This window comes from Anopheles coluzzii, chromosome 3 (genome assembly GCF_943734685.1).
Source record: "Anopheles coluzzii chromosome 3, AcolN3, whole genome shotgun sequence".
Lineage (NCBI taxonomy): Eukaryota > Metazoa > Arthropoda > Insecta > Diptera > Culicidae > Anopheles > Anopheles coluzzii.
In genome coordinates this window covers 75,650,978-75,665,978 of record NC_064671.1, presented here as the reverse complement: position 1 = coordinate 75,665,978, position 15,001 = coordinate 75,650,978, and the positions used below count along the sequence as shown (strand labels likewise).

General features: G+C 40.1%; 1 protein-coding gene across 3 annotated transcripts; it reads left to right on the top strand.

Annotated features, from left to right (window-relative positions):
* The first annotated feature begins 682 nt into the window (after positions 1-682).
* On the top strand, positions 683-14,487 carry LOC120957879 (retinol dehydrogenase 14). Of its 3 annotated transcripts, none has more exons than XM_040380301.2 (4): positions 683-1,086; positions 10,202-10,385; positions 10,641-10,779; positions 11,374-13,309. In XM_040380301.2, exons 2-4 carry the CDS (start codon positions 10,263-10,265, stop codon positions 12,096-12,098), a joined length of 987 nt encoding a protein of 328 aa, XP_040236235.2. In that variant the 5' UTR covers positions 683-1,086; positions 10,202-10,262; the 3' UTR covers positions 12,099-13,309. The 3 variants fall into 3 exon arrangements, with proteins under 3 accessions (XP_040236235.2, XP_040236236.1, XP_040236234.1); XM_040380300.2 differs by lacking the exon at positions 11,374-13,309 and adding an exon at positions 13,608-14,487 and having other exon boundaries at positions 693-1,086; XM_040380302.2 differs by lacking the exons at positions 10,202-10,385; positions 11,374-13,309 and adding an exon at positions 13,608-14,487 and having other exon boundaries at positions 690-1,086.
* The last annotated feature ends 514 nt before the right edge of the window (positions 14,488-15,001 follow it).

The following is a 15,001-nucleotide window of genomic DNA, read 5'->3' as shown; positions in this document are numbered from 1 at the left end:
GTTTTGAGGAGGATATTTGAAAAAAAAGGTTATTATAACACATTGCCATTACAAAAACACACTAATTCATGTCAATTTTCAGATATTCCTATTGGAAAAACATAAAGGTAACAATAACTGGGTATTTTTTTTATCAAAACATAAAATAAATTTAAAAAAAATCAAGAATTTGTGATTAAATATATTATTTGACTCATTATCCGTATTATTCTCATAATATATCCGTATTATTTTCAAATATCCTCCTCATAACCCAATGTCACTTTTGTATTGAACTGTCATTTCTCAACAGCACGGATAAACGGAAAGCCGGATAAAAGGTACTCGGATAAACGGCGCTCCACTGTAATAAGAGAACAAATCAGCAACGGTAATCAGTAAAATTGCAATACAAACCCATTTTATGTGCAAAACAATATCGAAATGTGTAATATTGAAAATGCAAATCACTCTGTGATATATTTTTTGTACAAAAGACAAACTGTATAAGATAAGTGAGTAAATAACTATGAGTAAACCAGTACCTTTCGTAACATTGTAAAGCCATCACACAAAACTTGATCAACCATAGAAACGTAAACGAACCAAGCGGGCAAATCGCTCCTGTTACCCCTACTCCAAGTGTATCGCCGGCCAATATCTGTACGCAGCGTCATCGGGCGCCACGAACTCGTCTCGATCACGGCGATCGGCGCCAGGGAGCAGAGCATCGAAAAACTTCCGAGCCGGGTGCGCACCACACGCCAGCTCAATACGATCGTGACCGTCGAGTGTGCCGGAAGACGGACCGCTCCGAACAAGACAAGTGTCTTCTTGCCCCTTTTGTTTTTGTTTTTGAGTCATCCAATAGACAATACTGTTATTCTGTCCCACCGCGAACCTTTGGTGTCCGTTGGCGTTGGTCGTTCACGACAGGTTGAAAGTTGCCTCGAACTCGAAAGCGTGCAAGCTCGTGGGTGTGCTGTGGTGCATCCATTGTGACGTTGAGAAAGCGCAAACGGGAGAAAAAAAACCCGAGTGTGTAATCAGTGCCGGTGGTGCAGATAGGGCGCGCACACCCAGATCGTGTAACTTCACAGGTCAAAGGTTAGTGTGGTAGTATTTAGGTGCGGGCTTTTGCATGTCGTGAAAGTATTGTTTGCGTGAGTTTTTTATTGTATATAATTGCGTTTTTAATTGGTGATTTGTGTAGGGTGTGTGTGTGTGTGTGTATGTGGTTTTGATGGACAAGGGCAGATCGTAGCCAAAACAGAAAAAAAAAGTACAACTTCTACGTTACAGTGCACGAAAAACTAACCAAAAAGAAAGCCAGAAACTCTATATGCACAAAGATGAGAAGCTAAAAAAGATATGTACAAACAGGTAAAGGAGAAAGCGCCTGGCCCGGCTGGAGGTTACTATTCGCTTCGTGGAATGTAGGAACGCGCTCGCTCAAAATTAGGTCAAAGCGGGTTTTTATTTTTGGGTGCAGAATACCGTTGTGCCCCGGGCAGTGAGACAGCCCAAACCGAGGCCTCTTGCGGGCGTTTTGCGGGAAAGCTTTCGCTTTAGAGCGCGAAGGGTCGCCCTGCGCAACGGGAAGATTATTACAAAATCAATGACTTTGTGTGCATTTGTGGGCGCGTGAGTGTGTGTTATGAAAGATTTGATATTTGCGCGATACAGACTACAGGCGCCCTACAGCAGGCACCACCGATTACGACACCAAAAGCTGAGACCGCCAAATTTGAGACACCTTGTCGAAAACATTCCTGCGCCTAATCCAAGCAATCGCTTTTTAAATATATTTCCATTCAAGGTGTCCAACGGTCCAACGGTCCGCCGGTGCTTGCTGCGTCTTTTGGTTTTGGTGATTACGTTTTTCGCATTTTCGGCATTTTTAGCACGCTATGACACAAAACACCACCACCCACCCCTCCAAAATAAGGGGCTGATGATGGATGAGCTTTTTTTATTTTTCGACTTAGCCGTTACATTTGGTAAAGATGCTACGGAATAGTATTATAAAAGATGGGAATATTTTATTTTATATAAAGCCTCGTAACACGTGTTGTGTAATCTCAGCGTATCAAACTTTAATCGTATACAATTAAAGCAATTTTTCTTTAATACATGCAAATGTCCCAAATGATTGCATAAAATTGATTTTAATGGAGAGGCTAATGATAGTTAAATGTGTCTAGAGAAAGCAATTTTACATTTTGATTTCAATACTTATTTTTTTTTTTGTCTTCTTCTTATTGGATGCAACCATTATTCTCGATTGGATTTACCTAAGCCACTCAGGGCAGGGGCTTGGCTATGTTTACCCAAGTAACCCGCACATAGAACGACTAATAAGAATAATAAGTGCTGCTAATAAGGGGATTCACATGCGATTTGAAGCTATCGCATGTGGTTAGATTGTCTTTGCGATTGTGCCATAGGATCGTGTGATACAAACACGTGGAAAAAATAGTTTTGTTTCAAATTAAAAACAAGATTTATGTGAAGTGTTGTTTCAAGTATTATAATGATTTTATTACATTTTCTTTCTACAAAACTAAATAACACTTTTTACAGGGCTTTCTAGAAGTTTTTATAGCTGTGAGACACTTGTCTCTTTCATACGTGAAATGGAGTTATTGTAATGGGAATTGGATTCTATAGCACGCTAGTTGGACAAATCTACTTGGAATTTCCAAGAATCCTATCTAAAAAGCGTGCCCTCCATATACTCCAAATTCCAACATATCAAGTTCACTTCCAATAAGAAAGAGTAACGAAAGTGTTCGACATTTTCCACAGCACCTTATTTTGTTGAGCTGATCAATCTAATTCTGCATTAGAACCATTTAAAACTGTACATAAAGTACAATTGATGTATTCTGTAAAGTTTCCTGTATAAATAAAACATTTCAAATATTCCACTGGTCTGGCGCTGAGGAGCGGCAGCATGTTGATGTGCACAGCTGTCCATATAATTGACCGGTTTTACATCTCTAGAGGCATGATCGAGTGCTGTGATTTAATTATGGCCGTACTGCTAGCGGTGTAAATTCAAACACGTCACTCATTCCGTTTGTTAGCTATTGTGTGCTCAAGTTCACACCGGGCTTTTATTGATTGATGATATTCTCAAAGCAAATGTGTTCCTATAATACCGTTTGAACAATTAAACTACCAAGCGCGTGTGTTTACCGAAGAACGGTAGAATTCGTGAGCTGCGATTGCTCGGTCGAATCACACTACTTATAAATCCATCTTCGATCGATGGTTTGACGTTGCTTGGAATAGCAAAAAAAATCACGCATTTAATAGTATCTTTTAAATAATCATTAGTTCGACTGGAATTTGAGGGTTTCTGTTGTTTTTTTGTAAGGTGGAGTGAGACCACTTCCTGTGTCAGTTGTAAACAGCAGTTTTGAGGGTCATTTTTGGACAGTTCTGTTGCATGTTTGGGAAATAGGTAGTTTTGCGATGCTGGCGAAGGTTAAGAGGTGTGTTAGCAAAAACAAATGGAATTAACTATAATTTAAGCTTTATTAAGGCTGATCTTTGGTTGATCGCGTACCAGTCAGATCCAAGCATTGAACAAGAGTCTGAACAAGTTGAAAGCTAGTATTCGGGTCAAGGCCGACTCCTGGTAAAAGTTGTCGCAGGTAAACAATAAAAAACAATGATATTTTATTTTATTTTTGGATACTTCGCTCCGTGTTCCCGTTTCGTCGCTTACTCAGCATTCAAGTTTTTCGTTTTTATTCACATTTAACACTTCACCATTTGTAAAAGCTGTCTTTTGGCGAAGGGCTAGCTCACCTTGTGATTATGTAGGCGAACTGAACGGGCTCTGTTTTGCGATGTTCGCCTCTCAAGCACTTGCAACACTCAACCGAGCTTAAGATACACCGAGATGTTGGGTTAACTAAGGTTATCTTTTAGCCGTTCGGATTTGGGCAGCCTTCAAGTGGGAAAAACGATACACCGATTTGGGTTTCGCTTTCGATTAACAAGCGCTCCCCTTTGGTTCGGCAACACAGTTTTCGTCACCGTGTGAGCTGTTGGTCAGTGAGCGAGCGAGCGAGGTCACATTTTTACCACGAAACTGGCCGAAACGGTCAAACTGCAGAAACACCTTACGTAAGGGTTTGTTTTGGTTTGATGATTTTCTTATCCGATTTTACGTGTTTTCTATCTCAATCAAGGCATCGACTGTGCAATCGCCTAAGTGTGATTTAGGTAAAACAAATTTCAATAAAACGCTGAAGTAGATTAGGATGTAGCTTAACGTTGTTGAAATGAAGGCCCTACAAACAAAAACGACGCGAATGTGATAAACATTTTAACTGTGGAGAAATGGTTGTTTCACTCTATCGTATGGTTTTTGCTTTTGTTTGTGAATCCCGGACTATACATGGGATCAGTTTCAAGCATTTATCTGTCTGGGCTTAAATACATAAAAAAACGGTTCCCAATTTATTTATTCATATGCTGATGTTGCTTTTATGGAATCTGCCAGAATATTTATGCAGCTCGATACCGGTTTTTGTTCGATAACTTCTCGACAATCCATGTTGGCTTTTTGTCTTTTCAATTCTATTTTATTCTATTTTGATTCTTGCTGCACCGCTGTCACAGGGTCTTTTCTCATCTCACAGATCCGCGAATTTATAACAACGAAAGTTATGTTAACACTTTATTTTAGCGAAAGGGGTTCAAAAATTACTCATATCTCCGGAAACTTTAATGCGCGAGAAAAAGGTCGCTACTTCTGCTGAGTACCCTTTCTCTCGTTCCCGTTCGACCCGACGGTCGATGCCCTTTCCCCTCGGTGCTTCTTCGGTTGATCGTACGAAAAACTTTTTTTTATGATGACCGATCCTTGTCCCGATCGATTTTGCCTGTTACCTAATTAAATGCTATTAGCGCCCTCTATCGGTCGAATTCTAATGATCGATCAAATGGACCGTTTGATTCTTATCAACAGTTCTACTCGAGGAATTTTGCATTCTAGGCTCATTTTACGCGTCAAAGTTATAGGTAATAGTTCTGACAAATTTTAAACAAATACAACAAAGATAAATTTGGTTTAGATTGTAACCTTACGTGTAGGGGAAGGTAGGTAAAGATGGACACGTTAATGGAAATGGTAAAAATCTAGGGATATATAAGTGCAACGACCATGAAAATGTGCATATATTATCTTACACTCATGTTTTATCAAGAAATGTGTTGAAACTTTTAAGTTTCTATCGATTTTTGCGTTTTTTTCATGAATAAAAAACATGATTTTTTTCGTGCGGTTTTGAAATGTTCGGGTAAGACGGACACCTGATATGAGAAAGATGGACACCATGAAGGGTAAGATGGACACTTGTGAAAAACTTGGAAAACTTGATGGAAAGTGAAGAGTTTTACAGTATTTTAACAAATTCTATCGTTTTCTCCGTCCTGGTACGTTTATAAACCAATTCTTGGCCTATTGCAACGATGATTCATTCAGCCGTGGTTTTAGAAATTGTAAGCACCGCTTCTAATATATCGTAGAATGCAGCATCTAGAGCATTATTGAAATATCGCGCACTTACAGCTGACGTTGCTCCGGCTTACAGAACAACAGTCTAGAACTTCCTTTAAAGAAATTACTCCGCGAAAAGACCACGACCCCAGTATTTTTTGAGGGACTTGTTAATAGTTTAATCCGTTTTCCACCATGACAAAATTCAAAATTTGATTTTTGTAATCCCAAAGAATTTCTCATCTATTCCTGAACAATGTTGTATCAATGCCTCATCTTTTTATGGCTTAAAGTTGTCCAAGTCGTGACATGATATTGGATTTCGTGAAGCGCCTCATCAGCGTCGACCGAATAATAGCATAACGCATGGCTACTATTTTGACCGGTGTTTCATTTCTCGCTTATTTCAATACATTATTTAGTTGCTGATTAGTTTATAGCTTCGGCATACCCTTGTATAAGGTATTTGAAGAAAACTATTCATCGCCAATTGATATAAGAAGTAAAATAAATCAATAAATTCGGTGTCCATCTTTCCCTACAACAAAGTGTCCGTCTTTCCCGCTTTGGTGGCAGAATGTTTAAACCACCAGAAAACAATATTTTGTGTTACTTTCATTCTCGTTCTTTCGCCTGTTTTTTCATTAATGATCACGACAACCCATTCATGAAATTAAACATCCGGAAATATAAACAATATAAGTTGTAGAGCTTAAGATCGGCAGTAGTCAAATGAGAATTTATGAGAAGTTTCCATCTTACCCGCAAGGTCCGTCTTTACCTACCTTCCCCTAGTAAAAAGATGATAACCATGATCAGCTTTTTATTCCAAAAAAAGTGTAACAATAGCCTTTTAATTTTTTTTATTAGTTCCATTACTGAGGACAAGAGAAGTAATGTTCAGGGAACAATGCAACAGTATCAAAGAAAAGAACAAAACAATTCAGCTTTCAGTAATCAATCTGAATGAAAACAATATAAATGTGATACCGCTCACATGTCGTATTTACTACTATTAACTAATGAATAGGTTCTATTATTATGGGGTTTGAAATTAGACTTCTTCTTCTTCTTCTTCTATTTGACTATTTGACTATTCTATTTGACATGCCGGCCTAAACTGGCTTTCGAGACTTAATACATTACCACGCAGCCGAATAAACAATCCTTGCTACGGCGTGCACGGTTCATTCTAGGCTTGAACCCTTGACGGGCATGTTATTGAGTCGTTCGAGTCGACGACTGTACCGCCCTCGCCGCCCTCGTAGGAAATTAGAATAAATGTTATTTACTGACCTCAATTTGAATCACTTCGATAGTTGATGCATAATTTTTAGAAAGGAGTAATAATTTGTGAACACGGTCTCGTAGTACAGTCTCGTACGACTTAACAACATGCCCGTCATGGGTTCAATCCCCAAATAGACCGTGCCGCCATACGTAGGACTGACTATCCTGCTATGGGGGGAAATCAATTAGTCACTGAAAGCCAAGCCCACAAGTGGTACAGGCAGGCCTTGACCGACAACGGTTGGTTGAGCCAAAGAAGAATAATTTGTATTTTGTGATATAAACAAAACAAGTTTAATTGATCCTACAAACTGTTATGTTGTAGTCAGCCACGAAAGTATAAATAGATTTGAAGATAAGAATAAAGTATGAGTCAAATTTAATAAAAATTGAATTTCAATTGAGTTCCATAGGTGAGAAAACAATAAAATAGAAAAAGAAAACATAAAGCAGAAGAAAAGAACGCAACAAAAACAAACGAAACAAAAATACTATTCCCAGTTTTGTTTTATTTTTCATTGTGTTTTTTGTTAAACAAAATTGGTAATGGTTCACCAACGAGAAGGGAAATCGAAAAAAAATCTTAACATCTACAGCATAGCAATTGGAGTCGTGAAACATTAGTTACTAATCATTTTAATAGCAAAGTAACGTCCCTAAGAACGTTCCAAATCAGCTTCAATGATATGCAAAACCGTGTAAAAGTCTTCAATGTTTCTGTACAATTCAATGTTGCCAGGCGATTAACACCGAAGGCAGGACTTATTTATGATTTTGCTGTAACATAGCGAGGTAGGGAGGAAAAAATGGGTATTTTTTATTGTACTACTTATCTTCACAGCATATCCGGGATCGGCAGACAAGACAGTCCTACACAGACTGTCTTGCCTGTTGACTGCGGTAAAGAAAACAACACAAATCGCAAAAAAAAACATATTCCAACCAATGAAATGATTGTATGGCTCGCTTCCTTTTTCGTAAGCGCAAGTAAGTTTCTCAAGTTGTGTTTGCTCCAACCGGGCACCGGGCCACATGCTCATAGCGTCCCCGTTTGGTATTGAAGCAATTAGCATGGCAACTACGCGCCGTTCTCGTATCGTCGCGGTTAAGTGTGGTTCAATTGGTCAGAAAAATTTGCGTTTGTTTGATTTCAAAACCATTCGCGTTCTGTTCTGTCTTTTTTTGTATGTGGAACGGGGACGCAACCTGTCTTATGGGGATTGGTGGGGCACCACCAGCAAACTCCAAATCATGTCCAATGTCCAGACGATCGCAGCCCTGCGCGACGCTGCCCAGCAAGAAAGACAAAGCATTGTGATCACAGGCCGTGTCTTTGTAGCTACAAGTGGCAGGAGTGCTAAGTACTTCGAGCAGACGCTCGAGGAGTGTCTCATGAGTATGCGAGAAGGAAGAAAAAAAAACTCGCGCCTCCCAGAAACACATCACCACGATGTGTAAATATTGACTCAAATACGATTGCGAAGTGGAATATCTTATTGCGCACACGTTGTGCTACCTCATTGCGATCCTCTTCCGCAAAAAAATCAAGCGAAAGATGCAAATTGAAATTATGGTGGAGTGACGTTTCCCCGTTTTTTTTTTTTGTAGCGATTCCGTAATCGATACTGGTCATCGACAGTACTTGGAGTTATGCTGCACATAGAGAAACAAAATAGAACAAAAAATGGGCGAAAGAACGAAGGAATGCTTTATGTTTGGGGAGGTCCTCTTTCATACGTGCCAATGAATGTTCAAGAATGTTCTCCTCCCTGCTTAACGTGCATGATCGACGTAAAACGCGATCGATCGCTTTTTGTTTGTCTGGATAACATAGGAAGAGGCGCGTAAAAAACACACACAGTGAAACGCATGAAATATCTTGCCAACGGTCGCTACTTCCGTGGATGGCCTCGGGCAAGGTAATTTGAAGTAAAGTGGACCTTTTGGCAATGGCTTGTTGCTGTGTCATCACTCTTACGTTTTTGAAGTAAAACACACAAATGCGTGGTAATAATCGTGGAAGGGAAGCGGTTCGGTGGCGTTAAGCGAATGAATGAATTACGAATTTACGGTTCAACTTTGCCTATTAATTAATATAAATATTTTACAATGCTTGGCATACGTAAAAAAAGGGGGAACAAAGCGTCTTGTCTCATTACTTGCTGTATGTATAAGCTACTGGCATGGCAGAAGTACTACTGAAACTTTTAGTTTCCTTTTAAGTTATAGTGCTTGTATCGTGTGCGTTATATTGTCAATGCTAGATGATTGATCTTAATATTGCTATTATAGGATAACTTTGCTTCGTTTGGGTTAATGTACTAAATTTGTTAATAATGTCGGCAGTGGTTCTATTATTGCCTGATTTTTTTTATAAAATGTCAAAAAGATGAAAATCTCAGTAAAATGAATATACGCACTGAAAAACAATTACAGTATGCATATTTTATATTGAATTTCTTGGGATTTCTTAAGCAATTTTTAGCAACTCCTATATTGCCTAGCGATATATGCATATTCATATTTATTCATTTCATATGCCATTAATGTATGTTTACACTTGAAAATTTGAGTTTTTATATGAATTCCTGCTCAGTATTTTTCAAATAATCAATTTAAATGTTTTTGGAAGTAATCCTTATTCATAGATATATTTTTTATACAAACTAATCTCGTTATATTAACTACTAAGAGTGTTATTGCAGTTCTTCCAATGACTGTTGAATGGATTGCGTTTGTTCGTTATGTTCGCTGTAAAATGCTTAAATTTTGTTTTTTTTTCGATGATTGATTAAAACTGTAATAAACAACTTATTTATTTACATATTTCAATGGGTTTTTAATTATTTATTTAAGGTTTACTTTATCTGTCAAATTAATGTCTACATAAAAAAAATCAAATTTCACATCTAAAACGGACATAACTTTAACACATTAAAGCCCAGAGCAATGCAATCAATTATTACTTTTTTGTGCTGACATCGTTTTTTTGTGAATTATTTTGTGAATTATTTAGTTTTAAACGTTACTTTTTTTGTTAAAAGTAGCTTTCGGTTAGTATCGAATTGTTCTGTTAATCTGATATATTTAGATTTATTTAAAAAAAAATCGTAAATTTATGATCAAAATGAACAAAATAACCAAATTTTATTAATATCAATGCATGGCAGACGGAAACTTAATTAAAGAAAGAGAAACGTAACTCTTTTCCTCACAGCGCACAGATCTATTAGACGTGAAATTAATTAAGACCTAATTTCCTATCCTAAAAAATACGCAATCAATTGTATCAAAACTGTTTATACCCAATGGGAAATTTGGGCTCTAAATGCTAAGTTGCATGAACACGTACAACTAATACTAATACATTTCTTTTTATTTCTTTTTCTCTGGTGTTTGTCTCATTTATTTTAGCTCGCTACACTTTTCCACTGTACAGTAGAAAACCCAAAAACAACACACAAAAATACCGACCATGTCGCCACTCGGGTTCAACGATCCGCTGTCGGCGGTGGCATCCGTAGTCACGGGAGTTGCGATCGTACTGTCACTAATCAAATACTACCTCTACCTCACCTGCGGGCACTTTACCTCATCTGTAAGCATACTATATGATAGCAAAAGTTGATGCATGACAGTGGGCTGGGCAGGGCGGTGAAAGTGATGGTGGACGATGGGGTGTAAACCACGCCAAAGATGCCATCGGTCCCAATATCCCCGTAATGCACGGCTGGGCATCATGAAGTGTGATGCCGCTAGCCAGCTAGATTAACTATCTGTTTTTTTTTATTAATCTCTTTCTCTTTCGTCTTAATTGTTCTTGCAAACCTTTTCCCCCGTTCAATGGCTGCAGCGAAAGATGGAGGGTAAGACGGTCATCATTACCGGCGCAAACTCGGGCATTGGCAAGGAAACTGCCCGCGATTTGGCTAAACGAGGCGCCCGCGTCATTATGGCGTGCCGGAACATGGAGACGGCCAAGCAGGCGCAAGGTATGGACGATTTCAGTGTTGTAATGGGCTAACATAGTTGTAAGGATATTACTTTCCTAATGGTGTTGGTGTCTTCAGAGTAGAATATGAAGTGGGTGTAGTAAAGTAGGTCGTTGGGGTATCTTGGGGGAGTAAATATATTGGTGCTGGAGATCATCTTCTACCTAGAATAGTATCGTTTATTTAGTCTTTCCTTTATGTTGTTAAAGACGCCGTAAGTCCTCCTCAAAATTTGGGAAATACATCAAGGTCTTTGATTTAACCTGTGAGTCGTAAAACTAGTTATTAATGATGTAGGATTGATAAAAGACTGTTTAAGTCTTGCATGTTCATCCTCGATCGTATCGATCACCTGGAGATCTACCTGTGTATATATCGCCAACGGATCGCAGACGACGGTTCTTACCATTGGGATTACTCTTTAAGCTGTTGTACATAGCAACTTCCTCTCTCCAATCTCTCTACTGCACGATGCATGTCCATATGACCCGCTGTACAAAACAAGGGCACCCTTAAGTAAACATCAAGGATCAAGCCAATACATGGATGAGACCCGCACCGGATGACACGTACGAACGATTTTTTCCTCCGCAGATGAGATAGTGAAGGAAACGGGCAACCAGAACGTAACCGTGCTGAAGCTTGACCTCAGCTCCCAGGCCTCCGTGCGCGAGTTTGCCGCGGAGGTGCTGCGCACGGAGCGCAAGCTGGACGTGCTGGTCCACAATGCCGGGTTTGCGGAAACGTTCCGCAAGACGCAATCGGTGGACGGTATCGAGTTCACGATGGCCACCAACCACTACGGCCCGTTTCTGCTGACCCATCTGCTGATCGATCTGCTCAAGCGCTCCGCACCGAGCCGCATCGTCGTGGTGGCGTCCGAGCTGTACCGCTTCGCCTCGGTCAATCTGAACAACCTGAACCCGGTCGGCAGCCTGCCCGCCTACCTGTACTACGTGTCCAAGTGTGCGAACATTATGTTCACCCGGGAGCTGGCCCGCCGGCTCGAGGGCACGTCCGTGACGGCCAACTGTCTGCATCCGGGGATGATCGATTCCGGCATCTGGCGCAACGTACCGTTCCCGCTGACGCTGCCGATGCGCGTCATCAAGAGCTTCTTCAAGACGAACGTGGAGGGCGCGCAAACGTCACTGTATCTGGCCTGCTCGGAGGAGGTGCAGGGCGTCAGCGGCAAGTACTTCATGGACTGCAAGGAGGCGAGCCTGAGCGCGGGCATCAGCGACATGGAGAAGGCGCGCAAGCTGTGGGACGAGTCGGCGAAAATTGTCAAGCTGACGGAGAGCGATCCTAAAATCTAACTCCTCTAGTAGATCCAGGGCGACCTGCCTGATTTGTGTTCCAGATATCTCTAGACAGGGAGAGAGAGACAGAGATAGTATTGTTGTTTTCCATCCATTTTCTTTTTTATAATTTAGCATTTAACGTTCAAGATGGTCCAAGAAGTATTGGGTAAATAAAATCTGTTGATCCGTCCGTTTAGCGGTTCCATCCTCCACAAGTCAATGAACCTGAGATAGGCGTTCCATCCGTATTTTTTTTTTTGCAGAGCGGAACGATTCCCCTGAGATAATGTGTGCGTTTTTTTGCTGTGCTGTGTTTGTGTTTGCTCTTACCTCAATTGTCAATTTTTGCATTACTTCGCTTCATTTGTTCGTATGGTACTGAGGGCGCGTTTGCTTCGTTTACGCTTCGTTGACGCTTTTTTCTTACTTTTATAGAGTTTGTTTTGTTTTTCATTTCATCCGCGTTTTCGCTAACCTACATATACATAATAATAACAGCGCCTTAGAAGACCACCTCCGCTCGGTGGTTAATATTGCTAAGCTTCATTAAAAAATGTCTCGTTTTTTGTCATTGCTGACAAATCTCATTATTCATCGAGCAAATAGACTCGATGCGTCAGCAGAACTGTGAGCTAGGTCAGTAGGTGAAAATAAGAAACTTCTTGAACGTAGGAGATTTTTTTTTAATAACTTTTAATCAGACGAAAGGGACCAATAGGGGGATAAAATCTCTAAAAGTCATAATTTATATTTTTTCATAAAGGTTCCATAACTTTTCATGTGACATTTTAATTCAACTCATTTTTCAGAGTCTTATTTTTCTCATAATATTCTCATTGCTCATACATTGTCTTAATTTTAATTACAATAATTTTTACGAATCATCTACTCCATTTGTTCCTGTTCCAACATTTTTGACACACACTGTATGGTGCAAAATGCGCTTTCGATGAAACATTTCATTAAACTTTCAATTGTATATTTTAATATTTGTTTCCGATAAACATGTTACTAAATGGACTATTTTAAATTAAAAGATCTTTCTACGATAAAAGAGCAATAAAAGTCATAATATTTACCTCTATTTAACCTAAAACAGGATCGTTTATTAGGCAGACTTTAGTTAACGGCGTTAGATGAAATATTTCAATTGTGAAAGCTTTCCCAAAAAGCTTTCAGACGAATGAATGAACGTTTACACGGAGCGAAATCATTTTTCTATTGTTCTTTTCGTATTATTTTTAGCAAATGTTTCTCAAAACCTCATTCTGGACAGTTTAGTACAAGAAAGATAGCCCAAAAATGTACTGCTTACCTACAAAATTATAAAACAATGCTTGTTTTGGCTGCTTATTAACAATTTTGGCTTTAGTTCGCATAAAGAGTACATAAACATTTCAGTTAACGATGCAATGCGCTCTCTTCGAACGAGTATGCTGCGTAACTACGTTCATGCTAACTCATGCTAACTCTTTTCCCATCACTTTGCTCTGGTTCTCACTTGATGCTGCAACTACTTTACAGAGGAAATAATGGCCGAAACGGGCAACACGAAGCTGCTCATCAAGCACGTCGACATCAGCTCGCTCGCCTCCGTCCGCGCGTTCGCGAAGGAGATCGTCGCGACCGAGCCCGTGATCGATGTGCTGATACACAATGCCGGTGTGGCGCAGGGCTTCAACAACAAGGTCACGTCGGACGGGCTGGAGTTTACGATGGCGACCAACTACTACGGACCGTTCTTGCTGACCCATCTGCTGATAGATTTGCTCAAGCGGTCCGACCAGGGCCGCATCGTGATCGTGTCGTCCAAGCTGTACCAGTTCGCTTCGCTCAATCCGGCCAACATCAACAGCATCAACCCGATCAACTACTTCTCGCTCTTCCCCATCCACCTGTACAATCTGTCCAAGTTTGCGGAGATTATGTTCACGCAGGAGCTGGCCCGCCGGCTGCGCGGTACGAAGGTGACGGCCAACTGCCTACATCCGGGCGTAATCGATACCGGCATCTGGCGCAACGTGCCGTTCCCGATCAGCATACTGTTCAAGCCGATCCAGATGTGCTTCCGCACGCCGGAGGAAGGGGCGCGAACGAGCATCTATCTGTCGGTGTCGCCGGACGTGGAGCAGATCAGCGGCCAGTACTTCCGGGGCTGCAGGGTGCATCAGCTGAACCGGCGTGTGCAGCACGTCGCCCGGCAGCACGATCTGTGGGAAGCGTCCAAGAAGCTGGTGAAGCTGACGGCCGACGATCCACAGATTTAGGTGGTGATTGGGATGAAGCAGGCAGTTGGCTGTCCGGTCAACAGAGGTTCGAATGTACGTTTTTAGGAAGTAAGGTTTATAATAAAACTTTGGCGTACATATTGTGTGCCAGTGCGTGATGGTATTTCCCAGTGAAATGTGGCTGTTGCGTGTGTTTTCTTTGCTGTTTTTGCTAATGAATCCTTGAAACTTAACAGTTTGAATCGTTTATTGCCATTTAAATTTTCAAATAAGCTCATGAGAATTATATTAAATTTTACATTCAATATCAATATAATTGTTCATTCAATCCAAATCAAATTCAACGAATTCGGGCACTTATCAACTTGTCATACATTTCACGAATTGGTTTGCTTCGTGTTATTATGATCACATAATCAGGATTGGACTATATGCAGCTTTCATGTATTTATTTGTTTCTTTTTATGCTTAGAAGCTGATAGATGATAAAGCTTCGAGTGAATTACTGACTGATTTATCAGAGTAGTACCTCTCCTGAGCTCTAAACAAACGACATAAAAAAAATCTGAATAACTTCAACAACTTCAGCAACGTTATGAACAGACCGTAAACTACGTAATACTCATCGATGAGAAGAACTTTTTATTGTTAATTTGTATTCTACGTTTACTTTTAATTTCGTTTGTTTGT

What these genes read in the sequence shown, in the direction of transcription:
- LOC120957879 (XM_040380300.2), top strand. Translation starts at nt 10,263, where the DNA reads ATGTCGCCACTCGGGTTCAACGATCCGCTGTCGGCGGTGGCATCCGTA. An exon ending in GCGGGCACTTTACCTCATCT is followed by an intron (nt 10,386 to 10,640) that starts GTAAGCATACTA and finishes CAATGGCTGCAG; the next exon opens with CGAAAGATGGAGGGTAAGAC. An exon ending in GACGGCCAAGCAGGCGCAAG is followed by an intron (nt 10,780 to 13,607) that starts GTATGGACGATT and finishes ACTACTTTACAG; the next exon opens with AGGAAATAATGGCCGAAACG.